This window comes from Tripterygium wilfordii, chromosome 13, assembly GCF_013401445.1.
Source record: "Tripterygium wilfordii isolate XIE 37 chromosome 13, ASM1340144v1, whole genome shotgun sequence".
Lineage (NCBI taxonomy): Eukaryota > Viridiplantae > Streptophyta > Magnoliopsida > Celastrales > Celastraceae > Tripterygium > Tripterygium wilfordii.
This window is the reverse complement of record NC_052244.1, coordinates 638,304-657,996: the sequence shown is the minus strand read 5'-3', so window position 1 is coordinate 657,996 and position 19,693 is coordinate 638,304. Positions and strand designations below refer to the sequence as shown.

General features: G+C 39.8%; 2 protein-coding genes and 1 long non-coding RNA gene across 3 annotated transcripts; 2 read left to right on the top strand and 1 right to left on the bottom strand.

Moving 5' to 3' along the window:
- Positions 1-393: 393 nt before the first annotated feature.
- LOC120013063 lies at positions 394-5,555 on the top strand. The gene is made up of 2 exons (XR_005471351.1): positions 394-430; positions 5,228-5,555. It is a non-coding gene; the product is annotated as an uncharacterized LOC120013063 (long non-coding RNA).
- Positions 5,426-17,343, bottom strand: LOC120013062 (mRNA-capping enzyme-like). Its single transcript, XM_038864694.1, has 18 exons — positions 17,037-17,343; positions 16,341-16,571; positions 15,872-16,007; positions 14,635-14,786; positions 13,736-13,819; positions 13,587-13,649; positions 12,875-13,009; positions 12,577-12,777; positions 10,957-11,076; positions 10,440-10,489; positions 9,427-9,589; positions 9,168-9,305; positions 7,646-7,768; positions 7,448-7,546; positions 7,068-7,157; positions 6,875-6,956; positions 6,140-6,270; positions 5,426-6,048 (listed from the first exon to the last, which is right to left on the bottom strand). The coding sequence occupies exons 2-18, from the start codon at positions 16,467-16,469 to the stop codon at positions 5,911-5,913; spliced, it is 2,034 nt and encodes a 677-aa protein (XP_038720622.1). The 5' UTR covers positions 16,470-16,571; positions 17,037-17,343; the 3' UTR covers positions 5,426-5,910.
- A 1,002-nt stretch (positions 17,344-18,345) lies between these two features.
- On the top strand, positions 18,346-19,281 carry LOC120012764 (steroid 5-alpha-reductase DET2). The gene has a single exon (XM_038864244.1). It carries the CDS (start codon positions 18,392-18,394, stop codon positions 19,169-19,171), a length of 780 nt encoding a protein of 259 aa, XP_038720172.1. The 5' UTR covers positions 18,346-18,391; the 3' UTR covers positions 19,172-19,281.
- The last annotated feature ends 412 nt before the right edge of the window (positions 19,282-19,693 follow it).

Below are 19,693 nucleotides of genomic sequence, written 5' to 3'. Positions count from 1 at the left end.
TGCATTCATGAAATTCTGGGCTTATTGCTAGAAATTCGACTTCCAACATATCGCCACCATGCCGTTACCTTAGAACGCAGTTAGAGAGATCAGCACCACACATTACACTTTGTAGTTAAACAGATTCAGTTGCAATACATCCTGTAAGGGGGAACAACTCATTCATATTGAGGAATGTGTTATGAAGAATTTTGGATTATAGAAGAATAGCAAACAGAGAAGAAAAGAAGAAGAAAAGAGAGAAGTTTGTGGCAAATTTCAACATGCCTTTCATTCATTTCTTTCTTAACATATATACAACCAGAAGGAGTTAACTAAATTGAAAATGAACTGCCAACTCTGTACAATAACTACACTAGTAACTGAATTATAACTGCATAAACAACTGAAATACAGGAAACTACTTTCCATTTTGCCTTTGCACCATGAGGTGCACTACTCCCACGTCCCACGTTCCATACTCCTGACTTTGCACGGATGTGGCACACATCATTCCCCCCTACCTAAGGAGCCTTGTCCGCAAGGATGAAGTCAGGATAGGACTTAGTGAAACGCCACTCATTCTCCCAAGTTGCATCTTCAGATGGGGCACCAACCCACTTAACCAAGACTTCGGACTTAGGTCGATACTTACCTTTGCGTATCACACGGCGATCCAGGATTGCCTCCGGTTGTGGAAGGATGGTAGAATCATCCGAGACAGGAGGTAGGTGTGGAGAGCTAGTAGTGACCGGCCCCAAATGCTTTCGCAATAAGCTGATATGAAAGACGTTATGAATCTTAGAACCAGATGGAAGTTCCAATTTATACGCCACGGAACCAATTTTCTCCAGGATTTTGTAGGGCCCAAAAAATCTGGGGGATAATTTCATGGATTTTCGAAAAACAATGGAAGTCTGGCGGTAAGGTTGGAGTTTTAGATACACAAAGTCCCCCACAGAAAATGAAACCTCACGGCGATGTTGATTGGCCTGACTCTTCATACGGTCATGCGCCACCAGCAGGTTTTGCCGCAGCTCCCGCAATATAGCATCCCGGTTACATAAATACTCATCCACTGCTTGGACTCGGGAAGTACCTGGCACATAGGTCAGTATAGTTGGTGGTGAAATTCCATACACGGCCTCAAAAGGGGTCATACGAGTGGAAGAGTGTTTCGACGTGTTGTAGCTAAATTCTGCCCAAGGAAGCTAGTCAATCCATTTCCGAGGCTGATCACCAGCAAAGCAACGGAGATATTGTTCCAAGGTGCGATTGACTACTTCGGTTTGGCCATCTGATTGTGGGTGATAGCTAGAACTCATGCTCAACTTGGTACCGTGCAACTGAAATAGGGTCCGCCAAAAAGAGCTGATGAAGACTTTGTCTCAATCACTCACAATGGATTGTGGAATACTATGTAGGCGAACCACTTGCGCAACAAAGGCCTTAGCCACAGAGACGGCTGTGAACGGGTGTTTCAAGGCGGTGAAGTGCGCATACTTGGTCAGGCGGTCCACAACTACCATGATGACAGTGTATCCATTTGAAGAGGGTAAACCTTCAATAAAATCCATGGAAATGTCGGTCCACATTTTCTGAGGTATTGGCAGCGGTTGGAGGAGGCCGGCTGGCCGCATACAGTCAGTCTTGTACCTCTGACATACCTCGCACTGGTGTAAGAATTCTTTCACAGTCTGGCGCATGTTGGGCCATACAAAGCTCTGCTTGACGCGGTTGAGAGTTTTGTGAAAGCCAAAGTGTCCGCCAATAGGGGAGGAATGACAATCCATCAGAACCTGGGAAATCAAAGCTGAAGTGGGACTCAAGAAAACTTTATCGCCTTTGAACCACACACCATCACGTTGCAACACTTGATATTCTGATTGGGTAGGACTCCTCTTCTTTAATTCCTCATAAAAAGAATCGTGCTGAACTTCTTTTTGTAACAGTGACCACCGATCGGCATGGGGTAAGGAGATGGATAAAAATTGAAATTCAACTACACGGGATAAGGAATCAGCACCTTGGTTTTCCAGCCCCTTTTTATATTCAATTTCATAATCATAGCCAAGGATCTTCGGCAGCCAACGTGATTGAGCTGGGGTTGTAATCCTCTGTTCCAGTAAATATTTCACGCTTTTGTGATCTGTACGGACAGTAAAAGGCTTCCCAAGTAAATAGGGCCGCCACTTTCTGATCGCCTTGACAATTGCCAACATCTCCTTCTCGTAGGTGGATAGAGCCAGTGCTGAGCCTTTCAATGCCTCACTAAAAAATGCGATGGGTTGATTTTGTTGAGTAAGAATGGCTCCAATTCCAAACCCACTAGCGTCACATTCAATTACAAACCGTTGAGAAAAATCAGGTAGGCGTAGAACTGGTGGAGAAGTTAGAGCTTCCTTCAATTGTGCGAATGCCTTCTCTGCCTCTTTATCCCAACGAAATCCCTCTTTAGAGAGCAACCTGGTTAAAGGGGCTGCCATACATCCAAAATGACGGATAAATTTTCGATAATATCCTGCCAATCCGAGAAACCCTCGAACCCCCTTTACTGTTGTTGGCGTCGGCCATGCAAGGACAGCTTGTATTTTCGAAGGGTCAACCGATACCCCTTGCTCCGTGATAATGTGGCCTAAGTACTCCACCTGTAAGACACCAAATCGACATTTCGATGCTTTGGCGAATAAACTGTTAGTCAAAAGAATTTGTAGAACAATTTACAAGTGGGTTAGATGGTCTTGCCAGGATCTTGAATAGACAAGGATGTCGTAAAAAAAAACCAGGATAAATTGTCGGAGATATGGCCGGAAAAGATCATTCATAAGGCTCTGGAAGGTTGCGGGTGCGTTTGTTAGTCCAAATGGCATGACCACAAATTCATAATGCCCTTCGTGTGTTCGGAAAGCTGTCTTTGGAATGTCATCATCATGCACCCGAATTTGATGGTAGCCGGATCGCAAATCCAGTTTTGAAAAATATTTAGCCCCATGTAGTTCATCTAATAATTCATCAATGACAGGTATTGGGTACTTATCTTTAACGGTGATGTTGTTCAGGCCTCGATAATCAACACAAAATCGCCAAGTCCCATCAGCTTTTTTGACCAACAAGATTGGTGAAGAAAATGGGCTGGTACTTGGCCTAATCAACCCCGACTGCAAGAGTTCTCGCACCATTTTCTCTATTTCCGCCTTCTGATAATAAGGATATCGATATGGCCTTACACTTACTGGACCCGTGTTCGGCTGTAGTGGAATCTGGTGATCATGTGGTCGTAGCGGCGGCAGGCCGGTGGGCTCCTCAAACACTCGAGAGAACTTGGCTAGGAGTTGGCTTATTTCTGGGGAACAATCACTCGGTGGACAGCAGTGATTAGAAGGAATTATTTGGAATAAAAAACCAGTACCTTGCAAGCAGTTGAACTCTTTCTCATTTATGGCCTCAATGCCGCCTCGCCTTACACCATGGAAGATGTGACTAACTCCTCCCAATTTGAATGTCATAGATAGCTGCTTATAATCTGTCTCGATGGGCCCCAAAGTTGCTAGCCATTGAACTCCCAACACCAATTGGCAAGCCGCCACCGGAAGGACGTAATAATCAGCAGTAACAGGTAGTCCTTGTATGTTGATAGTAAGTGCCCGACACTGTCCTACATAGTCTATCTTCTCACGGTTAGCAACCATGACTTGGAGCTTCTTGTCTCGAGTCACTGGCAGCCCGAACTTTGAGACCATAGTCTGGTCAATGAAATTATGAGTGCTGCCTCCATCTATCAGCACAGTCACATTCTTGTTATTCAATTTGCCATGGACACGAATAGTCTGTGGATGCTCCGCACCAGCAATGGCATGGAAAGAGATTTCTGGTATAGTTTCTTCAAGTTTCTCCTCTGCAGATTGTTCTCCAGGATCCTTCTCTGGACTAACTGGGGTGAATTCTTCAATCATAAATAATTGTGGTCGCTCACATCGATGACCCGGAGTGAACTTCTCGTCACAATAGTAACATAACCCCTTCTCTCGACGCTCGCGCGCCTCTTGGCTAGTAATACGACGGAAGGACACCGGTGGGGCTGTTTGGTTTGTATTAGGTCGTGGGTTAGGTGGTGGTCCCAGTACTCCAGCAATGGTATTTGGGGATGTCCGAGGTGATGAAAGGGCTGGATGGGATCGATAGCTTGACTGGATTGGTTTCTTTTGCACCAAATTTCGCTCTTCAACTAATCGGGCTACACCAATTGCTTCAGCCAAGGTACGAGGTTGCTTAATTTTCACATCGATGCGAATGTCATCCCGTAGCCCTGAAATAAAACATCCGACCAGGAAACTCTCGGGTAATCCATCAACGCGATGGGAAAGTTTTTCAAAGGCTTCTTGATAAGCTGCGACGATGGTGGTTTGCTTCAAGCGGGTTAGAGCCTCTGCAGGGTCTTCAAAGTCAGTTGGCCCAAACCGGAGCAGTGCTGCCTTCGTGAGCTCCTCCCAAGTGAGTGGTCCGCGAAATTTCGTCAACCACCTATGCCACTGTAAGGCTATGCCTTCCAAATGAAAAGAAGCCAAGGAAACTCGTTGTTCTTGTGCAATTCCTTTGAATTCAAAATATTGCTCCGCCTTATAAATCCAGCCAGTGGGGTCATCTCCGTTGAATTTTGGGAAGGATAGTTTGAGGTGTTGGTGGGGTTGGTCATTTTGGTAGATGGATCGGGAGGTATGTGGGTGTGAGGATGCTTCCGGGACGAATGGATTGATTTCGGGATGGTGAGTGTTTGTGGTACGTGAGGTGCGTAAGACTTGAAGCTCGGTTAAAACTGCTTGAAGAGCAGAATTCACCTGATCAAAGCTCGATTCGTGCTTGGCTAGTATTTCGTTAACCTCATGATCAAAGCTCGATTCGTGCTTGGCTAGTATTTCGTTAACCTCATTACGGAACTCAGCATTAGACTTGCCGCGCGTATCCATGCTTGGACCGGCTCCGATACCAGTTGTTATGAAGAATTTTGGATTATAGAAGAATAGCAAACAGAGAAGAAAAGAAGAAGAAAAGAGAGAAGTTTGTGGCAAATTTCAACATGCCTTTCATTCATTTCTTTCTTAACATATATACAACCAGAAGGAGTTAACTAAATTGAAAATGAACTGCCAACTCTGTACAATAACTACACTAGTAACTGAATTATAACTGCATAAACAACTGAAACAATAACTGCAGGAAACTACTTTCCATTTTGCCTTTGCACCATGAGGTGCGCTACTCCCACGTCCCACGTTCCATACTCCTGACTTTGCATGGATGTGGCACACATCAGAATGCAACAGCTAAGCAAGTGTACATATATAACCAATAAGAGCTAACCAAAAGATAAGCAAAGCAGGATCTCCAACCAAGTGGGAGAGAGAGAAGGGCACAAGGGAATATAGAAAATTAGAAACTGCACCAAAAGGAAAGCCAAGTTGAAGTACATGGAGTGATATTCACAATGAGAAGGTCATTTATGGGAGTTGCCTCTAGCTCTAAACAATGACTACGTTTAAAGAAGCTTAAAAATACTACATAAAAGCGAAAGAAAAAAATGCACGGTGGTTGTAAGCCTATTTCTCTTGATCTGAACGACTACCTGGAGAACATATCTTCTGGCCTGAGCAAATGACTAAAATGTTGCCAACTGGAGATCATGTAACTCCCCAGCCTAGCACAACACTACAAGAGGTTATAAGGTGCGACTAATTACACACCATCCTGCTGACTAATTACACACCATCCCAGTGACGCACTATCTAATATTAGGTATATATACCAAACGTCAACCAAGTAAAACACGCAGAGAAGACCCAAGCAACCCTATCAGTTATCACAGAGCACAATGTTGTACTTGGGCTCCTCTATAACAGAAAATTCTTGAAAAGAAGCACTATTCAGCACTCCATATCACCTACGTCGAGCTGAATTTGCACCTGCTTTGCTGTCATTCCTTATCCTATCAGCATACATGGGCAGACGAATAATCTCATAAATCTCGTTCAACAATACATCCTCAGTAATATTGTCCTTTATGCTTCGCATAACCTGTTTTCACACCAGTATATAGCTTTATTTATGCCAAAAGGAAACAAAAACTGGAAATAAATTCAGGGGGAAAAAAAGAAACTAGATCAACCTTTTTGTACGTATTGAAATCGTTTGGCGTTGTCTTATCTGTCCTGACACGCATACAGACCCACACCTGTTCATCTGAATCCCAGGAACACTCAATAATCTTCCCAGAGTATGAAGAAGGATCTGAATCATCTGCAAAGGACAATAAGAAATCAACTCCTGGTCGTATACAATAATAGAGCATATTTCCGAAGCCAGAGCCAATAGATTTACTAAGGACAATATATAATCCGTCTCTGACCTGCACAGAAAAATGTCATACTAACACGTGCAGATAATATCATGAAAACGAACAAATATAATAATGCAGTCTACCAGTCCCACATTGCTGGAAAAAATACAACGAATTGACATACAAGGATACAACTGACCAGAAACCTAAAATGGACAATTCCTAAAAAAGTAAAGCAATTCCCATGCACCAGACTCCTATGGGGTAGGCAAGATTGGGAAGGGCAACATATACACAGCCTTACCCTGAGTCAGAAGTTTGTTTCCGATTTGGAAACTATGATCCCTAAGTTTTAATGAAGCAACTTTACCACTAGGCCACAAGTAGTCCCCTGAGACAATAGACTTTTAAATGGTAGAGACAGTTCCTTTTTGACTTTTTCTTTGATAGTTGCTTCAGTTGGGGGGGGGGGGGGACAAGGTAGATGAAAAAGTCTGCATGCACATGCGCATGAAATCAATTATTGATTCAAAACAGTAAGACAACGTAAGACAACAGGTCAACCTCTGAATGCAACCATATTTCCTTCCATCCACTTCTTTTTCCCACGCTCATACAAGTGTAGTGACTGATGGTCATCATCCATCTGTCAGAATATACAGCTTTCGATAAGATTTAGAGTTAACGCAGACCAAATGAATTATACAAAGAAATAGTATGCACATAACAAGCAAGTAGATAGAGTAGACAAATCGACCTCAAATAGAAAGTCAACCGAGTTCATTTCGGGATATTTCCACTTTAGGAGGCCTTCATGCGTGCGAGGAACATAAGGATCATCCCAACCCTGGCACAAGAGATCATCAGTACTCTAAAGCTTATCCCAAGCTTCAGAAATAAATATAAGCAAAACCATCTTGAGGTCTAATGAAATTTCTATAATTGTGTGTGTTGTGGGGGGGGGGGGGGGGGGGGGATCTATATCACACAGTGAATGATCATTGAGTGAAAATTGGCTGACAATTAATAGTATAATAGTAATGAGAGTTTTAAGTCTGTCAAAAGAGAAGGATAAATTTATCTTTGAAAAGGCGGGCATATTTCATTTCATATTCACTGCTAGTGAAACCTGATCACCTGAAAAATTAGACCATCTGCATCATGAGAAAGCTTTGGAATAAATTCCTTTAAAAGCTTTGTAACTGTAGAGAGCAACCAAAAGTCCTTTCGCCTCACCTGAAAAAGCAATATAAGTGAATGAATCATCCATTCAAGAAGGTAGTTAAAAGTCTTAACACACAAATTCCTAGTATTAAAACATTGAATAGTGAATACCCGGAATGGTTCCAAGTCGTATCGGTAATATGGATTCCTACTCTGGTAAATATTATGACGTTCAAAATTGCGAGGCTCAATCACTTCCTTCTCAATCATCTTCCACCGTTCATAAAAAGGCCGCTGCACCAATTTTGGCATTATCCAACCTTATGATTAATATATGTATCACAGGAAAACAATGAAGAAAGTTGTCCAATTCTAGGTTATACATTATATTTCCGATGCAAGGAAAAGTACTGTATTTGATTATCATTACTAAACAAAGGCTAGCATTGCCTAAGATTGGGCCATCCACCATAACAATGCCCCCACACTATCCTGAAATATCTAATACAAACAGTTCACAGAGAAAAAAAAAATGAAATGAACAAGAAAAAAAAAGTGAAGTGGAAAGATAAAAGTGACGTGCATCCCTTTCGAGTACAACTTGCTAACAATTCCACTGCATAAAGAGATGAAGAAATTTCCAAATTTCTAAATATGGATTGTCGGAATAAAATGCAAAGCGCAAAATTACCAAAGGGCTCTAGTTAAATTTGGTGGAAGGTGAGAACCACATGGGGGAGGAATGTGGAAGATTCTAAGACAACTTTTGGGAGATTGGTACCAGCACGCTTCTACCACACTTAAAAGTCAGTGTAATGCGATTCTTCAAAGCTTTTACACGTAGAATACTACTCACCAATTTGAGCCAGCCACGAGAAAACAATATCTCAAAGGAGAACCCAAAATTTAAAATAATAACGATAATAAAAGCATACGGACTTAAAAGAATGGATAAGCAGCACCATAATGACCATTGACTTTATTCATAAAAGGAAGGGGGGGGGGGGGGCAAGGTTTCATTAATTTAGAAAACAAAATTCATTTATGAAAATAAGTAAATACAACAAATGTTGAGGCTATTTGCTTTGCTCGTTTGTAATTGTATCCTTGCAGGCTTGCACCTTCTTTGTGCTTAATAAAATTACTTCCCATCAAAAAAGGTAAATACATCAAATAAGTAACGATTCAATCCGATTAGAAAAGCACCAAGAGGACAACAGGAATCCTAAAACGGTCATAGGTCCAGGAGAAATCGTGACCAATTGACATTTCATAAAGATATCAAGAGACAGAGACATTTGATGTTAATAGACTCATTCAAAATTAGTTCATAGCTTTCGGTGTTTCTGATTGAAATTTACCGTGGAAGCCGAGAATGCTACGTATCAGCCACAGAAATAGCCAAAAAAAAAGACGACTGGCTGAATATCTTTGCCAACAGCACAGGAAAGAACACAGATTTGAAGTTGCAGAAATTAAATCCAGAATATGTTTGGCTCATCATATAGTCACGGCATAAGTTACCTTATTTCGAATATAATTTGTTACTGCTCCGAGTAGGTACACAACAGAGCTTACACAGTCGCTAAATTTATAGTCATGGTATAAGTTACATAAAGATCATTACTTCCAATTTCCAACTGTATAAGGAAATATTATAAGTAACAACAAGGAAATGAGTGTTTACACCAACCTCTACAACTGAGACTTGGTTTATTGCCATTAGATCATAAATGAGATATCTCCTCTCCTGCTTCTGTGAATCCGGCACAGTATCAATAATCATCTCCCCATCAAGTAATGTATAGTGGTGAGTCTTCTCAAGCACGCCCTTACATACCAGAAGAAAACGAAAAGAGCAAAGACGAATAGTAAGACATGCTGGAAATCACATGTAATATTTGGGTGTCTCGATAACAGAACATTCTAAATCTAAAGATGTGCAAACATACATCATTCGTATTTCTGCAAGGAAACCTCATCTGTACCCTCCTAAAGTTGAAACTTCTATCAACTAAATAGCATCCCTCCATAGTTATTAGCATCATGTATCGTGTCCCATCAGCTTTCCATGTAGCATAATAGTACCGCTGCCTTAGTAGTTGTAAATTATCCCTGAATGCCACAAATCAACATTCCATTTCTGTATAAGAAACCAAGGGGGAAAAGAAATTTATACAATAAATGCTTTCACATAGTCATTGCAATCCGAAGAGCAGTCAGGCTTTGGTGCCCGAGAAATTATCAGTCCAGGTTAAAACGAGAAACCCAACACCAACCCCTTGAAGGCCACTGATGAATTCATTCTGGCAAGCACATATATAGGGAACCACAAGTAGCCAGGGCCAGTAGGGTACACAAGGAGCCCCAAACACGCATTATTGGCACACAAATTTAAAAAGGTTAGAGGTGAGATGGTGTTGTAACATATTGACTTAAAAGTGCCATATGCCATCAACAGCAAATAATATTAGAACATCCAAACACCAGACATAAGTTACGGACAGCGAACATGTGAAGAATATCATCTAGATTGCTTTCAACGTAAGCTCAGCATTATTGTACATCCCAAAGTACCTAGACATTAGGTTTCTTTCTTTCACAAATCAAACTCTTGTAAACTTACGTACACAGCTTAAATCACAATAACAGAAGGCTCAATTCCAAGTCAAACCACCTTACATAAACACCAGCCGGGGGGAGGGGGGGGTTGGAGTTGGTGGGGAGGCAATAAAACACAAGGGAAGCAGAATAATATAGGCACACGGTCACAATTTCCAGCAGTCAGATTGCATAACAAAGCAAAAACACAAGGAGCTCTTGGCCTGCTCCTTAGGACTCGAACAAGGACCAGGTTTGAGTCCTCCTCATGCTAATAATAATAACAAAAAACATGACAAATCAAAAATTAAAAAGATGAAGCAGAAACCACGACAGAAGTAACAATGATGAAGGCGGATGAAACCTGTTGAGAGAAACTGGGTGTGATCCAGGAAATGGCATATTCCCTCTCCCCTGAAAAAAAAGGGAACCAACAACTGCAGACCGTCATTGCAAAGGGAGGAACAAATGGAGGAAAAAATGAAGATCGCAAGTACATGAGTTATCATCAAAGAAATGTGGGTTCTACAAAATTTCAACTGAACTTAAATTGCCCAAGCAAATATTTCACGAGGCAAATATTTCAAAAAACTATTGAAAATTTTAAAACTTATTTCCACTAAAAGCTGATCCAATTCAAATATCATTAATTCGATGTCTTGTACACAAAGCAGCAAAAGACGAAGTAGAGATCTCTCCCCCCAAACTCAGCAACAATCATGTAATTAGAAGAAAAATATGAGATCTCATCATACGTATGAAAATGTTTACTAAGCACAAGTAATGTAATGTCTTTTTTTCTCAAAAGGGAAAAGAGAAGGGAAAAAAAAGAAGTTAAATGAACTTGAAAGACAGAAGATAAGTATTGGAAGTCCGCATACTCCAACATGCAGCTTCAGAATTTGGAAGCAGAACTGCCGAAACAACTCTTGTTGATCGCTAGGTATATCATCTCCCAGAACATCATCATTTGTCATCCTTGCATCCATTTCGTGATCCTCCTGAATTGAACAAGGTTTAAGAAAAAACTAAAGAAAACAACATTATTTGTACTTAATAAAAAACTTGTTCCAAAGGATGATTTGGAGGATAAGATATACATGTTGCAAATAGATGACGATCATTTCCCCACTGACGTAGGACAGCTTTCGCGAACCTCGTATTAAAGGTTCTTGCGAGTGATTTTAAGCAATTAGGGTTAAATCAAGGGTTTGGCTGGTTCGGGCTTGAAATAAAGGTAGAATCAAATCTGAAATCGGAGGAAAATTAGAGAAAACGAAGTAAAGAAAAGATAGATAACTTAAGCAGCATGCCAGCACACCTAGGGTTCCTCGGCATCACACCAAAGAATGATTGCATCACACAATCGAAAAGCAAGTCACATGCTTGAAGTAATCTTCAATATTGTTCATTCATCCTCATCATCATTCATGACAGATTACATCCATGTATATACTTCTAGTAATTCGGATTCTATAAAAAAATTCTTCAAATAATACTAGAACTCCCAAAAGGAAACTAATATGATTCCAATTCTGGCAATGAGTTTACTTAACAAAATAACCTAATAAAAGACTCATAAACAAATTACTAACAATAAATTAGAAATTCTAGCATGCCTAGAAATTCCAATAATACCCCTAGAATGAAAATTAAAGGAAACTTATTAAAAACCGACCCCATGGTAAACTAACTTGAGAAAAAATAAGATTTAATCCTAGCTAGAGTATGATCAATAAGCTTGTGGATAGGCCACGTATCTAGATTGTCTAGATATTTGATTTTACTCTTTCAAGACCTCTTTAGCTCCCGCATCACCCACCCACACCATCAACATGCAAAAAAAGCATTGATATAAACATCATCGTTAGAATTATGTCTTTAAAGATCTTCAATCGACACCCTGCCAGAGTTAAGAAAGTGGAGGAATTTTAATTGCACTATTGCTCCATGTTACAGAGGAAAGCACAATCTCAGAGTTCCTTTCATCTGACCGAAAGGAGCTGATGCTCAAATTCAACTAAATAATTAATCCACCCAACAATATGGACTTCGATGACCTGTTAACTAAGTGGGTATGGAGACTGGAGATTCTCTCAGGATGGAGATACTGTAGAAAATAACCTTGACTGTGAAATTTGGAATCAAGGAAAACGGATGGATTACAAAGAAATGCAGGGGATATGTGGTGCTAGTCTCTGGATGTAAATTAGAAAGAGTTGGAAAGATTGGGAATTGCATGCGTCTTATGCGGTGGGGAAAATGAAACTAGTTTGAATTTTGGAAAGATGTAAGGTTTGGAACTTCCACAAGGATACTTTACACGGATCTTTATTTTCTTGCAAGAAACAAAAATGCAGAAGTTTCTTTACAATCTTTACATTCTAAGCGGATCACTCTCTCTAATGAAGAAAAGCATTCCATAATTGTCACTTCCATCGCAATAAGCTGAAATTATATCAATATCTAGAGGCTCAATATACTTCGAGTGCTATGCTTACATGCAAAATTCCAGCAGGACCACCATCATCGTCATCATCTGCCACTGCTTCACCGTTTAGATCAAAAGACCTCTTCCATTCGGGGGTTGGAGGGCAGACACTAGTTTCAGGCTTTCTTTCATGATAAAATGAGTATAAAGCATCTATATAATCTGGTTTGTAAATTCCCGGCGGACGCACATCAGCGAAAAGTTTTATTGCCTGCTCAAGAAGCAAATCAAAGGAAACCCTGAAATGAATAGCATGTATGAAAAATCAAATGCATATAATCAGGAAAGTAGGCACATGAGCAACTGACCTGCGTGACAGATGTTGATTGTGATGACCGCATAAGATAATGAACAATCATATATCCCGTGCGATTATGGCCATGTGTACAATGGACAAGAATGTATCTCTTTGAGAGTTTCTGACGAGAAATAAATCCCGTGACCTGAAAATGCAAGTAAATAATCAAGAGCAACCCTATTTTTTTGAGTTTGAAAATTTTAATGCCAAGAGCATTCCTGCCAACAATGATCAGAAGAAGAAGAAACGCATATATGCAGCAGCAAAATAATCCAACAGGAAATTATTTTTGAGTACAAATACAACAAGAAGTATTAGATCTAAGGTAGAAGTAGCGCTAATGGAAGATAAATTGCGAAAACACCGTTTAAGATGGTATGTGCATGTACAATGTAGAGATAACAATGCGGCAGTGAGGAGAATCAAGAGAATTTGTATAGATAAGAGTAGGAAACAAAGAGGAAGATCTAAAAGACATGACTTGAAGTAATAAGAAATGATATTGATTCAATGTGAGTTGAAGAAAGTATGATCCTAGATAGAAATAAATGGCATAAACAAATACAGTAATGGATTTCCGTTGATTTTCTTATAGACTCATGTAGCTGACCCCAAACTTTAAGGATAAAGGCTCGTATTAGATCAAGATTTTGTCTAAATATCATAGAAAGAAAAGTTGAAAGAAGGCAGATATTTTAATAAAAAATACAAAAGAATAATACCTCGTGGACGAAATTATTCACCGATGCATTGTCAGGGACACCATCACGACCCTTGCATGCAATCTGAGCAACAAATTTGGCAATTAAATTTTTTAAGCATAGAAAATAAAGACGTAATGATGATGATAATCATGTGATTTACCACTCACCTTAACATACTTGATACCCTCTTTCTTCAAGTCTGCTGGCGAATAATAACGACTTGTATTTGTCAAATCAATCACCAAACCCAGCTGAAAAATCAGTGAACAAACTTTAAAAGTTAAAACCACTAAAAGATTAAATGATTTTCTTAATGCTCTGAGTATGGGTCAAACATAGAAGTACAGGGTCTTTCATTTCTCCATAATTCTATATTTGAGCAATACTGCCATTTTACAAAGCTGTTTCATCCCTATCTCCATGATTTCCTTCACCAGGAATCCCACATCACTCTCTAAAATATAATACGTCAAACCCCATATGCTTATTCATCTCCTTTATTCAATGCTAAAGCAGCTAAACTCTTGCATGCATTAAACCCCTATCTTCTAAAATCAGTAAAGTTTTCTCCCCCCTCCCCCCCATTTTTTTCCTGATCTTGACAGATTCTCACATCTCAACAGATTTTTATATGTTCCATATCTCGTCAAAAATTCAATTACATTGACAAAAACCATGCAAGCTGGCATCCTTCATTGTGATTCAAATCATGAATCATGTGGACAAGACAACAAGATACTACGGAAGGTTCGAGGGAAATTGAAATAAAGTGGACAGAACGTATATGCATAGAAAAGTTGTGTCCTCTGAAATGGAAACAAGGAAAAAGGACACAAGAAAAGGGACAACTGAGAGACAACTTCAGCAGATAATGGAAAATCGGGATGCTCAAAAAGAAATACCCTGACTATAGGGTTGTTCCTTCTTTTATAGTCTACTTTTCGGTTATGTACCCAGATCAACTCTAAATAGATGTTCCTTCTTTTACAGTAACTATTTTTTTTAAAATGCCATTCTTGACATATTATTGATCTTGTGATAGGAGGTGTTAATTCCCTGTGTTTACCTTTTTCCCCCAAACCCTTTGCTGATGCATCACTTGTTTAAAGGAGTATCTTCTGCCAGGAGGAATGCAATCATTGAAGAATTCACCGAGTGGAGTCTTAGAAGGAATTATGCAACCTATTTCCTGACCAAAAGCAGGGCAATCCAACCAGCCTGCAATACGAACAAACTGCTCAAGTAATAGCCAAACAAATACAGGGAGAAATAATATAAAAGGCATACAGATTGCATTATACTAAAAAAACTTTAATTAAATTAATATTAAAGTCGATCAACTTTTGAGAGATTCTGAAATAGAACTTCTCAAATAAAGAGATTCTGAAATAGACAAAAAAACATAAACATATAAATATATAACCTAACATGACTAGCTCCATTCCCAACAACGTTCCTAATCCTTTAAGGGAGCAGTACACACATATTTTCGTTAACCTTATTCAGTATCCATACTAATATCCAGTGTATCAATTCCACAGAAAGATTTTTAGTCCTTTGAGCAAACTGCTTTAAGCTTTAACATCCTCTTGAATTACTTGGGAGTTACCCCTCAGTACACTTGTAGAATAAAACTTCTTTTAAGTTCTTTGGAAATAAGCTACAGATGCTCTGCTAGAATTTTAATTGTCCAAACAATATAGAGAGTAAAAGAGAAATTGGAAGTGTTCTCGATTAACGCATGTCTCAAACTCTGGGCCTCCAAGGGATGTTTTCGATACTAAATCCCCAATACACTCAATTGTTTTACCAATGACCTCATGTTCACAGTAAAATAAACTTTTCCATTTAAAATGCATTTCCGGATGAAAAATCAACAAGGTAGCAAAGCTCAAAATACCAATCCGACTCATGAAACTTAAGACACAAAAACTATTTTCACTTACTCTTTCTGCATGGCTAGATAGGGAGCTAAATATAATTTTTTAATGTCCTAAGACGCAATTAACAATTTATGCTCTGTACTTCCATTGATTTCCCTAGTATATTCTGGTGGCACCTCCTTGATGCCCTTAAACTGAAATTTCTCTATAATGTCCTATGAAACAATGACCCTGTTGGTGCATCTTATTGTATTTACTTTTGTACTGCAAAAAAAATATAGTCAAAAATAGAAAATTCACTTACTTCCACAGCAACAACAAAAAATGTTACATAGCGTAATAGCACAACAAAATTCTAGGGAATGCATTAAGAACAATGAAAAACCAACTCCATTAGTAGCAAACAGACAAGAGACTTACCAGGAGGCAGTTTACTTTTGTCATAAGTTTTAAGGATTTTAGTCTGGTATTCGTCATTGACGGAACGCTGAGAGGCTAGGATCGGTCTGTCATCTGGTCGTTCTCTTTTCAATCGCTGTTTTCTTTCTTCACGCTCCTAAAACAAGATGACCATGAAAACAAGAACAATGCATCAATCAAAAGCACGCATACACAACAATTAAGAAGTATCCCCAACCCCATCCCACCAATAAATAAATAAATAAATCCACTCTCTAGAAAAGATAACCCTTTTCTTTTACAATTCTAAATAGAAAAACTAATTGTGGACATGCATACGTATTAGCAGACAGATATGTATCTCAGTGCACATATTTGTCTGCGCGGGCCCAACAGGGGCGTGAGAGAGGAAAAAAGGTAAGCAAACTATTTCTTAAGCAAAGATGCACTACTTATTCCTTGATTTCAGCAGGAGAAAAAAACTAATTACCCGATTGGCAATTTGTACAGCAGTCTCTATTCGTTCTTCTGGTGCACTATATTCCTTTACATGCTTGTCATAACTTTCTTCATCTTCTTCAGGTGATGGTAGGACATTTAAGTCCATGGCAACGATCATTCAACATCAAGTAGACAACATTCACCAATTTCAACTATCAAAAGCCAGCAATTCTTTCTCGAACCATAAGATTCAACGCAGCAAAAACTGTGAACTCATAACCTACACCACGGGGAAGGAAAAAAGATCAATAGCATCAATCAGAACTGAGTCTGAATTTCCATAAAGGTAGACGTGTACAAATTGGGGAAAAGTTCTCACTCAGAAACAACCTGGAAGAAACCTAAAAAGTAAAATAAATCATTGAGAAAGTGTGTGGAGAGTGGAGACTTGAGAGTTTCCGAGGAAACATTCCTAGCATATTTGGTAGCTCTTGGTGCAATAAACCTCAAAAAAAATAAGCAACAAAACAAAAGTCCTCCCTGTAAAATCCTAGAATTTCAGTCCAGTCACACAGTTGGGTTTTTTATTCTCAGTCCAGCGAAAATCAGATGCAAACGAAACCATGCAAACCAACTCAAACCCTAAACCACTAAAACTGCCCGAAAATGTCGACGCCTATAATCGAATCGCAAAGACGGCATTATTCATAAAATCAAACGAGCAAAAAGAGCTAAAAATCCTCACCATTCACAAGGACTCGATGACAAGCTCTCACCAAAACGATCAAGTAATCAACCACGCAAAGTCCTGCCGAGTCGCAGAGAGCGAGAGATAGTAATCAATACTTTCGCTATCAAAGAGCCCAAGGAATTACGCAACCGTAGTTTCTGTTCTCCAGTTCGAAACCCTAGACAGAGAAAGACAGAGCCGATAGAGAGAGCGTGGTGTATTAATTAATGAATCCCGTATCAAGAGAGAGACAAACAGAAAGAGAAAGAGAGAGAGGTTGCACGGAGACGGGGGAAAAGAAAATTTCAGGAATGATAGGAAGGTTAAGAACTCAAATCATATATAAATAAAGCGATAAAACAAAACAATAATGAGAGATTATTATTGTTGAAATGGGAAAAGTTGACCGTTTAACAATAATAAATAATATAAAATAAAAAGAAATATAGTCAGTTTTGGATGTATACAGACAGGGGATGGTGCACGGTGGCCGTGGGGCGAGTCTGACTGGCGAAAGGGCACATTGGATTGGAGTATTGGACATGCGAAGGAATTTCAATTTGGGCCTTTTGGACTTATTTGATGGGCTTTTTAATGGGCTTGATAAGTATCATAGGCTAATCCGTTGGGCTTGTGAATCTTCAAGGCTACAAATACAAATGATTTTTAACCTACGCTGCTGGCCTGCTGCTACGCATGAAAAAAGCCAGCAATGCATAATCCTAAATTGAGGCCGGGCTAACTAACCCTAAGCCTAAGCATTGTCTTGCTGCTCGGAAACAATGCGATATTTCGATAAATACCGTTACCATGATTGACTACTTGATTCAAGTAAATTCCAACGAACAACCCTCCATTAATTACTGGCATACCTCTCATCATCATCATCATCCGAATCTTTATTCAAAAAGTTTGGGGTCGGCTACATGAATCTATGAGAACATCATTTGAAATCCACCACATGTATTTATTTTCTCCATTAATTTATAGCATGGATAATACATTCATCAACTCCTATTAAATTCATATAATTTCTTATAATTTAAAGTCATGTTTTTTTAGGTATACCTCGTTGCCTCCTACTCTCCTCTATAAAAATTATCTCATTCCTCCTCACTGTTGCACCGCTATCTCTACATTGGACATATTCATACCATCTTATAATTTAATAAAAACAAAATCATCTAAAACAAACTGGGCCCTATAATTGAATTTTGGGCCAGCCTTCCTTCTATGGCCCCCATTTAACTTGTTGTAATCAGTGATTGTGTTAGGTGATAATTACAGGATTATTATATTTATCCATCACAATCCCCACTATTGAAAGGCACAAAAATTCACACTCGAATCCATCTCTCTCACTACCAAACATGCTCTCTTCAGATCAAACACTCTACCATTACAGTCTTCTAACCCTCTATTTCATAACCCCTCTAACCTTCATCTCTCTCTTCTTCATCCAAACACCATATGGCAAGCACCACCGTGCCGGCTGGGGCCCCACCATCTCACCGCCGCTCGCTTGGTTTCTAATGGAGAGTCCTACTCTCTGGCTCACTCTCCTCCTTTTCCCATTCGGTCTCCACAGATCCAATCCAAAAGCTCTGATTCTAATCTCCCCCTTTTTATTACACTACACCAATCGCACCTGCCTGTACCCACTCCGCCTCCTCAAAACCACCGCCGCCGGCAAGAATAGTGGGTTTCCGGTGATTATAGCTATGATCGCTTTTGGGTTCAATTTGTTGAACGCTTATCTGCAGGCAGGGTGGGTTTCTCATTACAAGGACTACGACGGTGACGGGTGGTTTTGGTGGAGGTTTGGGCTTGGGCTTGGGGTGTTCTTGGTGGGTATGAGAGTGAATATTTGGGCCGATAAGATGTTAGTGGGCCTAAAGAGGCAGGGTGGTGGGTATAAGGTTCCGAGAGGAGGCTTGTTTGAGTTGGTGAGCTGTCCAAACTACTTTGGGGAGATTGTGGAGTGGTTGGGCTGGGCTCTTATGACTGGATCATGGGCCGGGTTTGGGTTCTTTCTGTTCACGTGTGCCAACTTGGTGCCTAGGGCACGTGGGAATCATGAGTGGTATATGGAGAAGTTTGGGGAGGATTATCCAAAGGAGAGAAAAGCTGTCATTCCTTTCGTGTACTGAAGGGATTCAATGTTCTTTTTTTTTGGTATTCTTGTGTATTTCTGGAAGCTCCCACAGTGGTTTGCCAAAGCAATTGAAGATTTGCAATGATTGTTGACCTTGACGTTTCAGATTCTGTTGTTTGAATATCAATTTGTCAACACGCCATTCGAACAATTGAACAAGTATAAACCTCACACCACCAAAACCATGCATCCATGCTGATTAGACCAATACATATGTAGATAGAGGTTCGAAAATAAGACAAGCCCAGGTCAAAATCCTGAAGTCTGATGACACCCATGCGGGTAGAGGCACTTTACAAAATACACTATGCCAATTAGACCAATACCTATGCAGATAAAGGCTCGAAAGTAAGATAAACCCAGATCGAATTCCTGAAGTTTGATTCGATGAGACCAATACCTATCCAGATAAAGGCCCAAAAGTAAGACAAGCCTAGGTCGAATTCCCGACTTTGGGCACGAAAGTACGGTGGTTAAATTTTGGCTATACTCCTATGGTTACTCGATGCCCAATTGA

Excerpts from the sequence above, each read along its gene's own strand:
- LOC120012764 (XM_038864244.1), top strand. The coding sequence starts at position 18,392 with ATGCTCTCTTCAGATCAAACACTCTACCATTACAGTCTTCTAACCCTC.
- LOC120013062 (XM_038864694.1), bottom strand. The coding sequence starts at position 16,469 with ATGATCGTTGCCATGGACTTAAATGTCCTACCATCACCTGAAGAAGAT. Across the intron at positions 16,008-16,340 it reads CTGTACAAATTGCCAATCGG|GAGCGTGAAGAAAGAAAACA; the intron begins GTAATTAGTTTT and ends ATCTTGTTTTAG. Across the intron at positions 6,271-6,874 it reads AAATATGGTTGCATTCAGAG|ATGATTCAGATCCTTCTTCA; the intron begins GTTGACCTGTTG and ends TGTCCTTTGCAG.